Raw genomic sequence first — 17,225 nt, 5'->3', positions numbered from 1 at the left:
ATCAATTAAATACATTAACTAACACATCAATTTAGTTTCATTCATATATTCATCGCCATTATCTTTTTGAAGATTAGATAAAATAATTTAGCTAATCTTAACTCCACTCAACTACATTCTCTATATTTCCCAAAATTCTTAATTATTCTTTACTAACTTCGTTTTATTTTCAAAACAACTTTTTCTAATTAACTACTAAGTTTAATTATGAAAAATATAGTGATTTAAACTCCCCTACATTCATCTAATAGTTAGGATTAAATAGTCTAAAGACTAGGGATCAAAAAGGATCAACGAAACTGCACAACAACACAAAACAACACAAAGAAAGGCCCCCTAAGCTGCCAAATTTGCCTCGGCCGAAAATGACAGTCGGCAGAATTTTGCATGTTTTTACTTGCTCACTGCACAAACCATAAATTGAGCTACAAGCATTCAATTGAGACGTGTAAATATGATTTGGAAAGCTGGGGGAAATAGCTACAACTCTCATGTTGAAGCAAAATGTCAATTCAAAACGCAAAGGGGTGAAAAATCACGTTTTCTCTTCAAATTCTATAAAAAAGATAGCTTTTCTTAAACTACAAAAATTCAATCTTTGTTTTTCCAAAAACCCAACTTGAAACTCATTAGTCTTGAGACTTCACTAATCAACACTCATGATATTTGAACCTCAACAAATATCATTCCATCAACAATCAACACCAAATCATCAAGATTCATCATCATTAATTCATTAAATCATATAAAAACACATTTTTCTCAAAAACAACAGACAAATGAACAACACAACAGGATATCAGGAATTTTCTCATATATGATTCAAACATGAATTCTAAAAGTATCAATAAAATTATTCACAACAACAAAAGCAATAACCTACACCCCAAGAGTTTTATCACAAAACCCAAATCTAATGAGAGGGATGAAGGATCTTGGGAGATGAGAATGAATTTCATTCTCTCTTTCAATCAACCAACCTCTACCCATAAACAAAATTCTCCTTACCTCATAAAAGAAGAAGAAGGAAGGTGGAATGGTTTCTTGACTAAGTTACTAGCTACTCTTCATCTTTCCCTTGCTTTTCTCTTTTCTCCACTTTCTCTTCTCTACAAATATTTCTCTTTTCTTCTCGTTCTTTCTTTCTTTCCTCTCTTTCTTTCTAATCTTAGGTCATGAGAAATGACTCAATCCCTCAAAATCAATCTTATATACTCTCAAATCTCAATTAAATTTTCACCAAATTACCAAACTATCCTTAATTTTAATTGGACTTACCATCTACACCTCCCCCACTTAGGTCAAACCACACCAACTCATAAATTCTAATTAATTAATATTCTTATTAACAATTAAAACACTCACCCACACACATAACCACACAACATTATCGATTTCCATCAAAATTAGAATTTGTAGAAATCGGGATGTTACAACTCTCCCCCACTTAAAAAGTTTTCGCCCTCGAAAATTACCATAAAGATACAACTCCAAATTCTATCAATATCGTAATTCTCCTGATAGGTGAACTAGGTATCAGAGTCTGGTTTCAACTCTTTATTTAAGGTACTAACGGTAAACTCTACCGATAACACTCATTCCCTCTAAACCGCACTACTCCTGTTTCCTCCAAAAACAATTCAAGCACAAATTCATTCCAATCAAAAAATCAATTCATCACAAAAGAACTATTTTACATATACCAACTCTACAAACGTAAGTCTAACATTCTATTTGCATAACTAGTTAAGAACATCCATAAACACTATAGAATTCATGCATAATAAAAATATATAGTGCACACTTATGAAAATAGAACATCTAGAATTTAGATCTAACAATCACACGGAAGAAAACAGCAAATATAACAACATACAACAAGAACAACACATTTAGTAAGTGATCTATAGGAAGGAACAAGACATAAGGCCGAGATCAACTTCATAAAATCACAAACTCACATACTAATAACACAGACATCAATAAATTCGTACACACTCACACAACTAGCATATCCGTAAACATGTTTTAGTATCAAACAACAAAGCAACACAAAATTATTTATAACATTATATACAATCACCACAAAATTTTGAATTCACAAAACACAATGAATACGTTTTACAAAATCACATTTTCCATAACCAATCATTTCTTATTTCATAGCAAACTCTACATGCTACTAAAGTTTGACAAAATTAGTTTACTTCAGTCAACATGATTCCGTCTACTATTAACAACAGATTAAGGGTGATCAGATCCTTAATTTGCTAATAGGCTACCGATAATCATGATTGTGGCATAACTCTCTTTATCAAACTAACATACTCATAACAAAACGTTGTATTCAAAATCATATGATGACTAAAAAGAACACTTAAGAAAATGAATCACTCACATTTAAATTCACATTACTTTTCAAAATCCGTCAAAAGAAAGACAACATCATTTATCAACTTTTCGGAAAACATGACGACGTATATCATGCACATTCTAAAGCTCACTTAATTTCCCTATTAATATTTTACTCTTCCTAATTTTATACACAAATTAGTATTCAATTATTCAAGAGAAAAGGTCGACGGCTTTGACTTTGTTGGTTTCGACTGAGATGCCTGTGTAGCACAAGTGTTAGAAAATTCAGGGCCTTAAAACGCACGGTTTTACTTACTTTACAGGGCCATAAAACGCACGGTTTTACTTACTTTACTACTCAAAATAAACAAATGGACGAACCCACTTTCAATCCAACCTTACACTTGACCGGCCCTGCTCACACACCAGTGGCACAAGTGTAAGAAAATTCAGGGCCATGAAACCGCATGAATTTACTTACTTTACTACTCAAAATAAACAAATGGACGAACCCACTTTCGATCCAACCTGATTAAATCACATTAAGCAGACATCATGTATAACAACACTAAACAATCTGAACTGCAAATGCATACTTCATAGCAACAACATGAAGTCATGAACACACAAAAATGGATAACATACAACATCTAGAGAAAGCACACAATGTAACATTCCAACATAATCAGAACAATAACTATTCAGAGCAAGCAAACCGAATAGAATCGAAATTCAAATACAGTTATATAGCCCACAGAAATATTCAAATACAGTTGGTTAATTTGAGCATCCCTAAGCAGCATCACTTAGAACAACAAATTTGCCATAAAATGTACGGGGCATATCAAGACAAGTTATATACATTTCACTTTTCTTCAACAAACATGGATGAAATGGGAAACAACTCATCACTGCATTCAGAAACAAAGAAATAAGCACAAAAGCCTAGATGACCATGAAATTTAAAAAAACAAAAAGGAAATTATTCTTCTCTCATTTGTTTAAACTGAAATTAAACATACCATTCTCTTTCTTTTAACCTTTCTCTTTCTTTTAGCCCAGATAGCTTTGACGTGATCGTCGGAATGCGTAAATTTCTTGTTTACCCACAGCCCCTTATTTACTCTTGGTCCAGTTACAAGATATGATGTAGGAGTCGCCATGCCAGGTCTACAGCGTTTGCGATGCCCCACATTCTCCCCCGCATTTTCCCCGGCTGCATATATCACATTATTTAAACCCGGCAAATCAAGAATATTTTCATAATTAAGAATGTAACTAAAAACATAACATAGTTAAGTATTTTACCTTCACTAGTGTCAAACATAACATGGTCTGATGGTGGAGAAGAATGCACATCACCGTCGGAGAGATGCGGGGAATTGGTTGGAGTAACTTCCAATGTGGCATTATGCGCGGGAGTGGGTGAATGGTGAGTGACTTCTAGCTCAAAAGTGGGTGTTTGGTGAGCAGCTTCTGGCTCGGGAGTGGATTGTTGAGCAGGCTGGAAGTTTTTTGCTAACCGATGCCCAAGGCAAATCAAGAATATTTTCATAATTAAGAATGTAACTAAAAACATAACATAGTTAAATATTGGCTAAATTGCAGTTTTGGCCCCCCACGTTTCATAATTGTGCGATTTTGGCCCCCCACGTCTCATATGTGCGATTTTGGCCCCCCACATTTCATAATTGTGCGATTTTGGCCCCCCACGTTTCAAATGTGTGATTTTGGCCCCCAGGTTTGCCCCCTTTTGCATTTCTTGGTCCCCGTTGACTATTTTGACCAAAACTTACTGACATGAAATATTTTTGACACGTGTCTTAATTGTATTGGCCAACCAAAATTTATTATTATTATTTTTTTAAAAAAAAAAAATTAAGAAAGGTCACTTGACTTTTTTTTTGGGGGGTTAATTATTATTTTTTTGACAAAATAGGTGCAAAAAATGGAACCAAGAAATGCAAAATGGGGCAAACGTGGAGGGCCAAAATCGCACATGTGAAACGTGAGGGGCCAAAATCGCACAATTATGAAATGTGGGGGGCCAAAATCGCACATGTGAAACGTGGGGGGCCAAAATCGCACAATTATGAAACGTGGGGGGCCAAAATCGCACAATTATGAAACGTGGGGGGCCAAAACTGCAATTTAGCCTTAAATATTTTACCTTCACTAGTGTCAACCTGTAACTAAAAACATAACATAGTTAAATATTTTACCTTCACTAGTGTCAAACATAACATGGTCTGATGGTGGAGAAGAATGCACATCACCGTCGGAGAGATGCGGGGAATTGGTTGGAGTAACTTCCAATGTGGCATTATGCGCGGGAGTGGGTGAATGGTGAGTGACTTCTAGCTCAAAAGTGGGTGTTTGGTGAGCAGCTTCTGGCTCGGGAGTGGATTGTTGAGCAGGCTGGAAGTTTTCTGCTAACCGATGCCCAAGGCAAATCAAGAATATTTTCATAATTAAGAATGTAACTAAAAACATAACATAGTTAAATATTTTACCTTCACTAGTGTCAACCTGTTCGGAGAGATGCGGGGAATTGGTTGGACTAACTTCAAAAGTGGGTGTTTGGTGAGCAGCTTCTGGCTCGGGAGTGGATTGTTGAGCAGGCTGGAAGTTTTCTGCTAACCGACTACCAATTTCATCCCATTGTACCACCTCTTTTTTATAATGATCTCGGAAATTGATTGAACAATTTCCTCTATTTGCTTTGAATTTTATCGTTTTCATATCAGATCCAACATCTTGTAATTCAACTCCATCAAGGACCTCAAACTGTTTTGCTACAACATGTGGACAATGACGCTCCACATAGTTGTAGCAAAATAAAGGGGCGACGACTGTACGATATTGGATTTGATCGTGTAGGTGGGGGGGCAACATTTCCAAATTGTATGGATGCCAAGTAATGGGTCTCACATCTGCTTCTATATTATATGTTATACAAAAAAAAAAGATAAAGATTAAAAAATAAAGATATAATTAGTGTTATATCATAATGGTTTGTAAAATTCTTACCTCCTCCTGTCTCAGGAGCTCATGTACCAAATTCAACTGCAACTGTAATGCGCTGTTGATCTTCTTGTGGTGGTTTGCGTCGGTTCTCCCAAGTGACTCTATCAAATATGCCAGTTTTGGCTTATTATGAGCCTGATTTTCCTCCGCAGTAATATTGAAGATCGTATAAAGACCTCTAAAATGGGAAAAGAAGAAGCCCTATGAAAAAAAAAAGTTGGTGAAAAAATTATCAAAAAAAGAGATAAGGAAAAAAAAATGATAAGAAAAAAAATGCTCTTACCATTACAAGCCATGTGAAGCCGTCAATTGCCTTATCTTTGGTCTTCCATTCCTTCATACCTTGATACAAGTATGCTAACATTGCAGCTCCCCAAGCATAAGAGTTTACTTCGTCCAATTTTTCGATAAATTGGACGTAAGAAGTTTTGCAGTTTTGTCCGTTCCCATTTGGAGCAATTAGGCATGTCACAATCATGAGAAGGACAGCCTTGATCCTCTCATCACTATTTCTATTTGTATCGCAACAAATATTTCTCAACTTGACTAGGCTAAGTAAAGATGTCCTTTCTGAAAAAAGTCGATAGAAAGCATCTTGATCTCTATTGTCAGTGGGGACAATGGGCCGGCCTATAATAGGCAAATTAGTCAAAAATAAAACGTCCTCCAATGTGACGTTCATGTGTTGTTGACCACAGACCCTAAAATAAAAATCATTTTCTGTATGTTCATAAAGTGTCATGAACTCTTGCAACAAAAATGTTGAAATTTCCACACGTTTACCGGGGATAAGTCTCAAGAGGGTCAACAGAGAACTTCCATCACCATTATTATCAGTTCTGTTGTTAATTAAGAGTTTAAAGTCTTCATCTAATTCTGACCACAATTTGTACAAACTCATCAGTTTTGAACTTCCTTTAGCTTTTGTTGCCATTTCCTGCATTCATATACCATTCACATAAGAATGAATACTATGAGACATACTCCTAGCATAAAATTAGGTCAGCGTTGAAGAGCAACCGATAAATAAAAATTAAGAGATGATTAGTAAATAAAATTTACAAGTACACAATAAATAAAATTACCAATTAAGAGAATATGTAAAAGTTATAATTCTAAAAAAATCAACAAAATCCTTTACTGTAAAACAAAAAAAAATCAACAAAATCCTTATTTAGTATGAAATGAAGCAGCAACAAGTAAGCAACCATTGGATTCGTACAACAACATCAACATTCAACAACAACGTCATCAATAAAGTATGAAGCATTGAAGCATCACCAACAACAAATTGGACAATAAACAATGAATAAAGGAATTAAGGAAAAGAAGAAATTACCAATTAGAAAAGAAAAACTGAACAACTAACCTAGAACTTTGATTTTTCCTTTTTAGGGTTCTATTTTTCCCTTTTGTTTGAGAGAGAGGGAGAGAGAGACAATCACTGTGTTAGACTAGGCGGTGGCTATGGTTATCACCGGAGAAGCGACGGCGCGGTGGCGTAGCAGTGGAGGGAAGGTTTGCGACTTGCGAGAATCAGAAGGGAGATGATGGTGAAAAGTGAGAATGTGAAAGCGTGAGATGGTCTTGCGTGGAGTGGAGTGGATTTTTTTTTTGTTAGACAATTTTTACTTTGCTGGGCTGTTATTGACTGGGCCTGGTTGAACTGGGTCACATAACTACCAAAATAAAAAAAATTGAGGCCCCTCTTTTTTGGAGGCCCTGGGCTGTGGGCCTGGTTGCCCTGGCCCAAGGCCGGCCCTGCTTACATGCATTTTTTAGAGGAGAAGGAAACTATGAAGTATATGACGGTCGTTTGATAGAGTTGGTAATGGTGATTGCACCGATGAAGAATATGACGGTGATTGCGCCGAAAACTAGCGGCGGTTGAAGTATAGAAAGAAACGAAGGAACGAAGGAAATGAGTGAGTGAGGGTCAAAGGAGTATGCTAACAACAAATTAACAAATAATAGAGGGATTAAAAACACTCAAAAACACTATCAAAATAGAGGGTTCAAACTTCAAACACACTATCAAAATTCACAAACACTACCAAAACCTAGAAAATTAGCAATAGTAAATTAGACATTAAATTTCCGCCATTTTCATCTTCTTTCTCTTTTCTCACTCGTTTCTCTCCACACCGAACCATGAACATTGAACCCAAAATCAAACCCGGTTCACCACCGTGGTCCATTCCCATGAACCCTAACAGGTGTACCCCGTTGAAGAAAACCCTCGTGTTAAAGGACTGTAAAACCGCGTGGTTTATCTGTTGGACTGTAAACCACCGCGGTTTTACTGTTTATTTTCAATAGGTTCATAAACAATGGCGAGAGCTCTCGTAATTTTCCAATTTTTGCAATCACCAGAAGCATCAACACTCAACAAAAAGATAACATCATTCATAATAGAGTGAGGAAGAAGAAGATGAAAACGATGTCGTATCGAAGACAAATGGGACAAAAATGAACATTTTTATATTATTATACAATTAAAGATATTAATCGTCAAAATTATGTATTGGCATGCGTAAAATAGTTAACTGGGTCACACATTGTAAATCAGAAGGAGTACATCTCAATAAAACTGTGGGCTCTCTCTGATCAATAAATGACAATATGATCATTAGAGTTCTAACCATCTAAAGGATTAGTTCGATTCAGTCATATAAATATTTTATGCATGTTATTATTGTTTTACTAACTATTTAATTTTGTTGCAAAAAATTTGATGAAAATATTTGTGATTAATCATTAAATTCATAATACATATAAGAGTAGATCAATCTAAATTTCAATTATTCTTTGATGCATTGTCTACCATTCTTTCTTTCTTTTGTTACTTTCTCTTTTTCCAGAAGAGGCAATATTTTTTCTTTACATTCAACAAGGTTTTATAAATTCTAATCTCATTACCAATTAAAACACAACATTGAGAATCGAGTGAAGTAACATGTCATGTAAAAAATAACAACGAACTTCATAAAGCAATTCACCAACTTGCAAGATAACTAAATGACTAAGGTGCAAGTGTAAACAACAATCAACTCATAAAAAGATCAACCGATAAACAAATACAACCGACTCAATGCACACTTAGCCTGACTCAACAGACCTGCTCTGATCGACACATAACACACACCTAGACCACATAGTCTGATTGGACCAACGGGGCTCTGATACTAACCTTAATACTCGTATTATTCTAGTTTTATAAGAGGATTGTTTTAAAATTTTCGCATTGAATAAAAATAAAACTTTATTGATTAATAGTTAAAGATGGAGATAGAGGAATATTATGAATTAGGGTATTACTATTCCCAAATTACATTGCTATAAATTTAATTAGTATACACGTGCATTAGATGAAAATCTTTTACTAGTGACTTATACATTTTTATGTCTTAACCTAGACAATATAAATAAAATTGAAATACTATACACCCTCCCTATGTGTCCAAATCAGAGCGAGGCTAGACCGGAACACGAACACCAAAACGCAACACCTGAGAAGCTGAGCTCCCAAGTGCCCAGTCAAATAACAAATAACAGGGTGAGTTTATGTAATAGGCAAAGAAAATAGGAAATATACAACAAGGTATAAACATGATTATATCACATTCATAATTCATGCAACATTTATACCATTTAATCAATACCTCAATTTACACATCACTAATCAAATAATTAAATAATCATACAACATGAGTTACTTGGAATATCAGAGATATATTACTAAATATTCAACTCACCATTACACATCATTTAGCACCTGCCAATTAACACACAAATTATCACTTATCATTTAGTGTGCAATTATGCAAACATCAATTAACAATTTATCAGTCACACAACATTTCATCTATTGAAATTAAGTATGCAATGTCTCCTTAAACACGACCTATATGCATGTGGTACCCATCATCATAATTTTGGAAAACTTATTCCAAATGTTTTAGATCATCGTCTCTAAAACAACAGTAAACTAGATCATCGTCTCTATAATACTCATCAATAAACACAACTTATGAATGCATGAATGTGCATATACCAAACATATGGTTTTATCTCAACTATAATATCAACATAATATGGATAACATAATCCAAATATTCTAAATCATCGTCTTTAGAATACACCTACTCATGATAAATCATTATTTATCATCATCAATAAATTGAACATCCTAGTTATATTCATGAACAATCACACCTCGTCATTGTGCATAAGCACAAAAACACCGTCATTGTGCATACGCACGAACACATCACTAATACGCCAATAAAATTCATCATTTAGTACACGAATAGAATTCATCAATAATCCACGTCAATGAAACTTCATCAATAAACTCACAAATAAAGTTTATCAATTAAATACATTAACTAACACATCAATTTAGTTTCATTCATATATTCATCACCATTATCTTTTTGAAGATTAGATCAAATAATTTAGCTAATCCTAACTCCACTCAACTACATTCTCTATATTTCCCAAAATTCTTAATTATTCTTTACTAACTTCGTTTTATTTTCAAAACAACTTTCCTAATTAACTACTAAGTTTAATTTTGAAAAATAGTGATTTAAACTCCCCTACACTCATCTAATAGTTAAGATTAAATAGTCTAAAGACTAGGGATCAAAAAGGATCAACGAAACTGCACAACAACACAAAACAACACAGAGAAAGGCCCCCTAAGCTGTCAAATTTGCCTCGGCCGAAAATGACAGTCGGCAGAATTTTGCATGTTTTTACTTGCTAACTGCACAGACCATAAATTGAGCTACAAGCATCCAATTGAGATGTGTAAATATGATTTGGAAAGCTGGGGAAAATAGCTACAACTCTCATGTTGAAGAAAAATGTCAATTCAAAATGCAAAGGGGTGAAAAATCACGTTTTCTCTTCAAATTCTATAAAAAGATAGCTTTTCTTAAACTACAAAAATTCAATCTTTGTTTTTCCAAAAACCCAACTTGAAACCCATTAGTCCTAAGACTTCACTAATCAACACTCATGATATTTGAACCTCAACAAATATCATTCCATCAACAATCAACACCAATTCATCAAGATTCATCATCATTAATTCATTAAATTATATAAAAACCCATTTTTCTCAAAAACAACACACAAATGAACAACACAACAGGATAGCATGGATTTTCTTATATATGATTCAAACATGAATTTTAAAAGTATCAATAAAATTATTCACAACAACAAAAGCAATAACCTACACCCAAGAGTTTTATCACAAAACCCAAATCTAATGAGAGGGATGAAGGATCTTGGGAGATGAGAATGAATTTCATTCTCTACCTTCATCAACCAACCTCTACCCATAAACAAAACTCTTCTTACCTCATAAAAGAAGAAGAAGGAAGGTGGAATGGTTTCATGACTAAGTTACTAGCTACTCTTCATCTTTCCCTTGCTCTTCTCTTTTCTCCACTTTCTCTTCTCTACAAATTTTTCTCTTCTCTTCTCGTTCTTTCTTTCTTTCCTCTCTTTCTTTCTAATCTTAGGTCATAAGAAATGACTCAATCCCCTCAAAATCAATCTTATATACTCTCAAGTCTCAATTAGATTTTCACCAAATTACCAAACTACCCTTAATTTTAATTGGGCTTACCATCTACACCTCCCCCACTTAGGCCAAACCACACCAACTCCTAAATTCTAATTAATTAATATTCTTATTAACAATTAAAACACTCACCCACACATATAACCACACAACATCACTGATTTCCATCAAAATTAGAATTTGTAGAAATCGGGGTGTTACAATTTACGGCTGCAACAACTTCCTAGGACACATCAATGGAAGCCATAACGAACAGACGATTACCATTAGAGGGATTGCTCCCGCCAACGCCAACAACGTCAAAGCACTTGAAGCACCTGAAAATGAAAGCAAATCGATGGAAGAAGAGTTAGTGGAAGAAGCTGGGTTAGTGGAACAGACCTGCATTATTGATCGCTCCTCTTACTCTCTTGTGTAGTAATTATTGATCCCATCAATATTCTTTATGTTAATTTTAAAAAAAATCATTTGTCACAAAAAGACACTCTTTTCAATATATTCCCCATAGTAGTTAATATAAGAAAAAATTTACTTTTTAGATACATATTAGATTGATGTACCTAGAGTGTATCTAATAATTATTTCTTTTCAATATACTCTCTATATGTTTTGATCGCCCACATAGAAGTCTATCACCTCATTTCAAATCAATTTTCCTCATTTCTTCTTCATCTTGTTTGTTCTTCTTTTGGTTCCACTCCTTCTTCATCTTCCTTAGATTTGCAAATTATACCTTATAAAACTTCAATGGCTGCAACAAAATCTATAATAGGATATAAATTTGACCCAACTGATGAAGAACTTGTAAATTACTACTTGAAACACAATTTTTGGCGATGATTTTATGTTCAGCAACATAGATCATATTCATCTTCTCAACTTTGCATCATCGGAATTATCAGGTATATATCATTAATTTTCTACCACCTCAAAGCAAAAAAAAAAAAAAAGTATTGTTTTTTCTTGTTTAATGGGGTTATATATGAAATGGTGTTTTTTTTTTCTTTTCTTTTTCTCATTCTTGTGTTTCTATAAATGTGATATGTTATAGCAAAGTTGAAGATGAAATCAGATGAGAAAGAAGGATTTTTCTTTACTTGTCTTGATTTGATATCAATATTCTTTATTTTAATTTTTAAAAAAATCCTTTGTCACTCTTTGATTAGGGTTAAAAACCTAATTTTTAACATGTTTGAATAGAAAATAGATTTGTTTACATATTTTTTGATGAAATAGAATGGAAAATTAATTCTAATTATGATTAAACAATTATACAACTCTCTTGAAAATTGACATTTTTATTTCTTAGTCTTTATATCTACCTTTTACTCCCTCTTTTGGGATCGCTGTGACATAAGTTTTGGTGAGTTAAGAAACAACTTGTGACAATTTTCATTAGTGATTTTAACTTACTTTGATAAGTTATCTGATATATCTTATCAAAATAGTTGTAGCATATATAAAAACAATTTATCATTATTTTATTTTTTGTTATAGAATCGTGGCAGTGTGTTTGACAACTAGCACTTGGACCTCAGTTCATAACTTAAGCTACATGTGTTTGACTCTTAATTTTGTTGATGATGAGTGAAAAATACATAAGAAAATCATAAACTTTAATTTATCAAAATCATCGGCCACACGAGAGATATGATTGGTCGATATGTTAATGGTTACTTAAAGAGTTGGGGTTAAGTAAAATCTTGAGTATAACGGTAGACAATTCTATGACAAACATGACTATGATGAAATATCTAAAGACAAGAATGAGATCTTGGTACGTACAATCATGTCTTGAATGGAGATTTTATACACATGCGTTGTTGCACACATGTCTTGAACTTGATTGTGAAATTATGTATGAAAAATGGCAAAGACTTAATTTCAAAAGTTCGTGATGCAGTTAAATATGTCAAATCCTCTCCATCTAGATTGGTTTATTTAATGGACTGTGCAGTGGATGAAAATGTTTCATATAAAGGTGTTGTTGTACTCGATGTTGAAACCCGATGGAATTCAACTTATTTGATGTCAAAGGTTGCAATAGAGTATAAAAGAGCTTTTGACTTGCTTTATACACGAGATGGCTCATTTCAGCATGAAATGCTCCTTAAATTAGTAGATTGATTACAGGAACATGATTGAGATTATGTTATATCGGTGCTTCCCTTGCTTAAGTTGTATTATAAATCCACAACTCGTTTGTCTGGATTTTTATACTATTGTTTCCTATATAAAAGAGGTATTACATTGGTATCAATAAGCACTTAGAGAGTGATGATGCGAACATCGGGGAAAAGATGAAGAAGATGAAAACTAAATTTGACAACTATTTAGGAGATCCTAGTAAAATAAATATCTTCATGTTGATTGCTTTTGTTCTTGATCCAAAGGTGAAAAAGGTCGTAGCGAAATCTTATATTAGCCTTTTGTATGGCTAAAAGGGTGATGATCTAAATAAAATACTAGACTATTTCCTTAAAAAACTTTATGCTCAAATATTCGGTGGCATTTAGTATGAGACAGTTGGAGTTTTTCCCACCATGAAAAAGTTGAGGTTTTAACCATACATATGTTAAATAAAATAATCAACGGTTCAGATCACCTACTAGTTTTTTTAAAGGGTCACCTACTAGTTACTTTTGGATCTTCTACATAAAAAAAAAAAAAAAAAAAGACTCCACTGCCTCCTATATTATATATTATTTATTTATTTTGTTTGAAAAATGTAATAACTAAGACCATTCAAAGCTTACGGTGTCTTCAATTAGAACTAAGGTGTTAACTCGTGTTGATAATATAAATCAATTTATTTAACATCAAACCGCTTAAGACTAGCTTCACAACACTTTATCACACATTCAGGGGCACCTTTTACTCCAAAAATCATCCTGTTAGATATAGTAATACCAAACTTCGTAGCCAACTGAATTTTTTTTACCAGAAAATTCTTTTAATGACTATGACAAAAGAAAAAAGTCACGTATAAGTTTGTTTTTCCACAAAAGATGATAGTGTAAACAAACCTATATTTATACCATGTTAAATGATAGCGTACAACATATAAGTACATGACATTGGTCACATCTAAAGAGTTATGTATTTGTGAATCGGCTGTGCAAAATATTTAATCAAATTATTTCAAATGTGGAGAACGAACTTATATAAATATTATTACTTGACGACAAAATTGGTGCACTTGCCAAGGGTCAATCAGTAACTTAAAATTAGTTTCATTCTGAATAAAAAATCTGACTTCTATCATTAACGGTACAAACACATAATTGTATAATCCATTAAACATCAACAACACAACCTTCTAAACGGATGCACAAACATATAATTGCATAATCAGCCAAAACTTTAAGATACGATGTTGATATATGATGAAGACCACAACATCATCTATCATCTATATATATAAATCATAGATAGTTGTCCAATTGCCTATCTAAACCATAATCTACAAACCAATGAAAACCTTTCATTTAGCCACATCACCCACTTACACCATTTAATGTGTGGTACTAATTTTACTTATTATTGTTATTATTATTACTAGTCCCACACCCGTGCGATGCACGGGTGTTATGCGGTACTTTATATTATAATGTTGAAAAATCATTCGTATAAATTAAAACAATAAATATTGTGAAAATTATAATAATAACATCAACAACAACAAAATAATAATAATAAAAAAGTGATGTAAATATAATATAAATATTAAAGATGTGTTTATACATTTCGAAAAGATTACAATGGATCATATTGCATCTACCAAAATAAGTTGGTAATCCATAAATTATCATGCTACTATGAAAACGGTTTGTAGTCATACTCATACACTGTGGTTAGATAAGTGGTTGCACAATTATTTAGGAATTATATATATAGATGTTTATACATTTAAAAAATTTATTTATACATCACATTTGAAGTTATTTTAGTATCTTCTTCGTTAACATTGATTAGCAATATCTTTAACTCATTCTTCAAAATAACTACGGAAATGACAACATATATTTGACCATGGAAAACAATCGATGTTGAAACATAAGTTTTTTATTTATATTATAAATCTCATTGGAGGATTCTGAGTTGGATAAACTACTTCATTATCTCTTACCAAAAAACTACTGTATTACCGAATTTGACATTTATATTAATTTGAAACTTATTGGAGCAAAGATAAACCAACTTAACTCATACTCAAATATCGAATATGATAAAAATCATACGGGGCATAACAACCATTAGTAAATTTTATTTTATCTTTTTTTTTTACGAACATTAGAAAGTAGTCCTGACAATCGACCAACTTCTTATATTTACAAAGATTGGACAAAAGACTATTAACAAAAACATTAACTTTTTTTGAAAAAAAAAAAAACAATAAAATACATCACAAAATAATAAAATGAACAAAAAAATTTAAAATGAATAATAACTCAAAACAACAACAACAACAATAATAATAATAATAAGAATAATAATAATAATAATAATAATAATAATAATAATAATAATAATAATAATAATAATTACAATTAGTATCCCACATTAAATGAATGTAAGTGGATGATGTGGCTAAATGAAATGTTTTCATTGGTTTGTGGATTAGGGTTTAGATAGCCAATTCCACAACTATCTAGGATTTATATATATAGATTATTGTTGTTGTTGTTGTTGTTTTGGGTTATTATTCATTTTAATTTTTTTGTTCATTTTATTTTGTGTATTTTATTATTTTTTGTTCAAAATAGTTAATGTTTTTGCTAATAATCTTTTGTCCAATCTCTGTGTATATAAGGAGTTGGTCGATTTTCAAAAAAAGGAGTTGGTCGATTGTAATAAAATTTACTAATGGTTGATATGCCGTGCATGATTTTTATCATATTTGATTTTGAGTATGGGTTATATTTAACATCTAAATCACATTTAGATAACTTCTATTATTACTATTATTTTGATAATACCAATTGTTTCAATTTTAAAGTTACTATTTATACAAATAATATTTTGACGTTATAGTATAAAATAGCGCATAAGACTCGTGCACTACACGGGTAAGTGTCTAGTTTAACAATATTCTCAATTATATTCAATGCTCCTAACAACAAATCAACAATAACTCATTTTAATTTCAAAGTATTCAACAACAAATTGATCTGAAACTTCCTAATCACGACAAAATTATCTCAACAACTGAAGAGATAAAGAAGAATGAACTGTCTTTATTGTTTGTTATGACATGTATTTGTAAAGGTAGGTTATCTCTCCCTTTATGATTATTTCGGAATTTTTGGGTAATCAAAAGTTAGGATTCTCTCGTGCTGGTTTTAAATATGACTTTAAGTAATAGGGTTCTAAATTTGGATCAAATAAGAACGAAAAGAGAGAAAGAAGGAACAAAACAAAGAAAAGGGTTGGGTCAAAGGTGATGACGTATTAGGGAGCGAAGAGTTGACCAAGAGAGAGAAACTCACGAGGTTAAATAAGGGTGAATTTACAATTATTAAAAGTTGTATGGTCACAATTGAAAACTAATCATATTTTAATATTATTATAAGTGACATTTTTTCAACCACTATATTTAAAACACATAAGATGGGTAACTGACCCAATTTTATGAAATGGGCAGCTAAGTTGCCATCAATTATTTAATATCATATGTTTTGCATTCATTTTGTGTAAAATCATTAATGATTCAATTATAAATATATTCTATTGCGTTTTTTTTTATTGAAAGAAATTAAAGTGTGTTTATTTTTCTTTCTTTATGTAGATTATTCTGGAAGTTATGGTTTCTTTTTCATTTTTTTCTTTACTTTAGCTTTGTAACCAAATCATGATTATTGAATTTTAATTAAATATATGTTTGGCTCACAAAAAAAGTGAAATCTATAACAATAATAAAGGGAAAACGTTTGTTTGGTGTAGCCTATTTTCTTTCCTATTCTACCCCTTGGGTTATTTGTAATTATTCAAAACCAAAAAGAGAAACTAAAAAGTGGAAATTGAAGTCATATATTTCAAAAACAAAAAGTAACAACAATATGAAATTAAAACACCCGCATCATTATGAGACGGTTAATGGATTTGGAGGAATGACATGAGAAATAAATAGGAACATGATGCATTGCAACCACAATTTTGTATAATGCACTTTTTTTGATTGATTTTTTTTCCCTGTTTTGAGTGATTTTTCTTATTTGCTTTTATGTGTTTTAAATTGCATGGT

At 32.2% G+C, this 17,225-nt stretch overlaps 2 protein-coding genes and 2 long non-coding RNA genes across 4 annotated transcripts; all 4 read right to left on the bottom strand.

Moving 5' to 3' along the window:
• Positions 1-3,117: 3,117 nt before the first annotated feature.
• Positions 3,118-3,866, bottom strand: LOC123896913. The gene is made up of 3 exons (XR_006804683.1): positions 3,664-3,866; positions 3,396-3,571; positions 3,118-3,266 (listed from the first exon to the last, which is right to left on the bottom strand). It is a non-coding gene; the product is annotated as an uncharacterized LOC123896913 (long non-coding RNA).
• A 670-nt stretch (positions 3,867-4,536) lies between these two features.
• Positions 4,537-5,420, bottom strand: LOC123895837. The gene is made up of 2 exons (XM_045946314.1): positions 4,869-5,420; positions 4,537-4,787 (listed from the first exon to the last, which is right to left on the bottom strand). The coding sequence occupies exons 1-2, from the start codon at positions 5,248-5,250 to the stop codon at positions 4,537-4,539; spliced, it is 633 nt and encodes a 210-aa protein (XP_045802270.1). The 5' UTR covers positions 5,251-5,420.
• Positions 5,283-6,369, bottom strand: LOC123895836 (protein MAIN-LIKE 2-like). Its single transcript, XM_045946313.1, has 3 exons — positions 5,666-6,369; positions 5,386-5,583; positions 5,283-5,294 (listed from the first exon to the last, which is right to left on the bottom strand). The coding sequence occupies exons 1-3, from the start codon at positions 6,323-6,325 to the stop codon at positions 5,283-5,285; spliced, it is 870 nt and encodes a 289-aa protein (XP_045802269.1). The 5' UTR covers positions 6,326-6,369.
• A 2,302-nt stretch (positions 6,370-8,671) lies between these two features.
• LOC123896912 lies at positions 8,672-10,913 on the bottom strand. Its single transcript, XR_006804682.1, has 2 exons — positions 10,756-10,913; positions 8,672-8,899 (listed from the first exon to the last, which is right to left on the bottom strand). It is a non-coding gene; the product is annotated as an uncharacterized LOC123896912 (long non-coding RNA).
• Positions 10,914-17,225: the final 6,312 nt, after the last annotated feature.

Source organism: Trifolium pratense, linkage group LG7, assembly GCF_020283565.1.
Source record: "Trifolium pratense cultivar HEN17-A07 linkage group LG7, ARS_RC_1.1, whole genome shotgun sequence".
NCBI lineage: Eukaryota > Viridiplantae > Streptophyta > Magnoliopsida > Fabales > Fabaceae > Trifolium > Trifolium pratense.
Note: the sequence above shows the minus strand (reverse complement) of the source record. Positions and strands in the feature narration are given on the sequence as shown.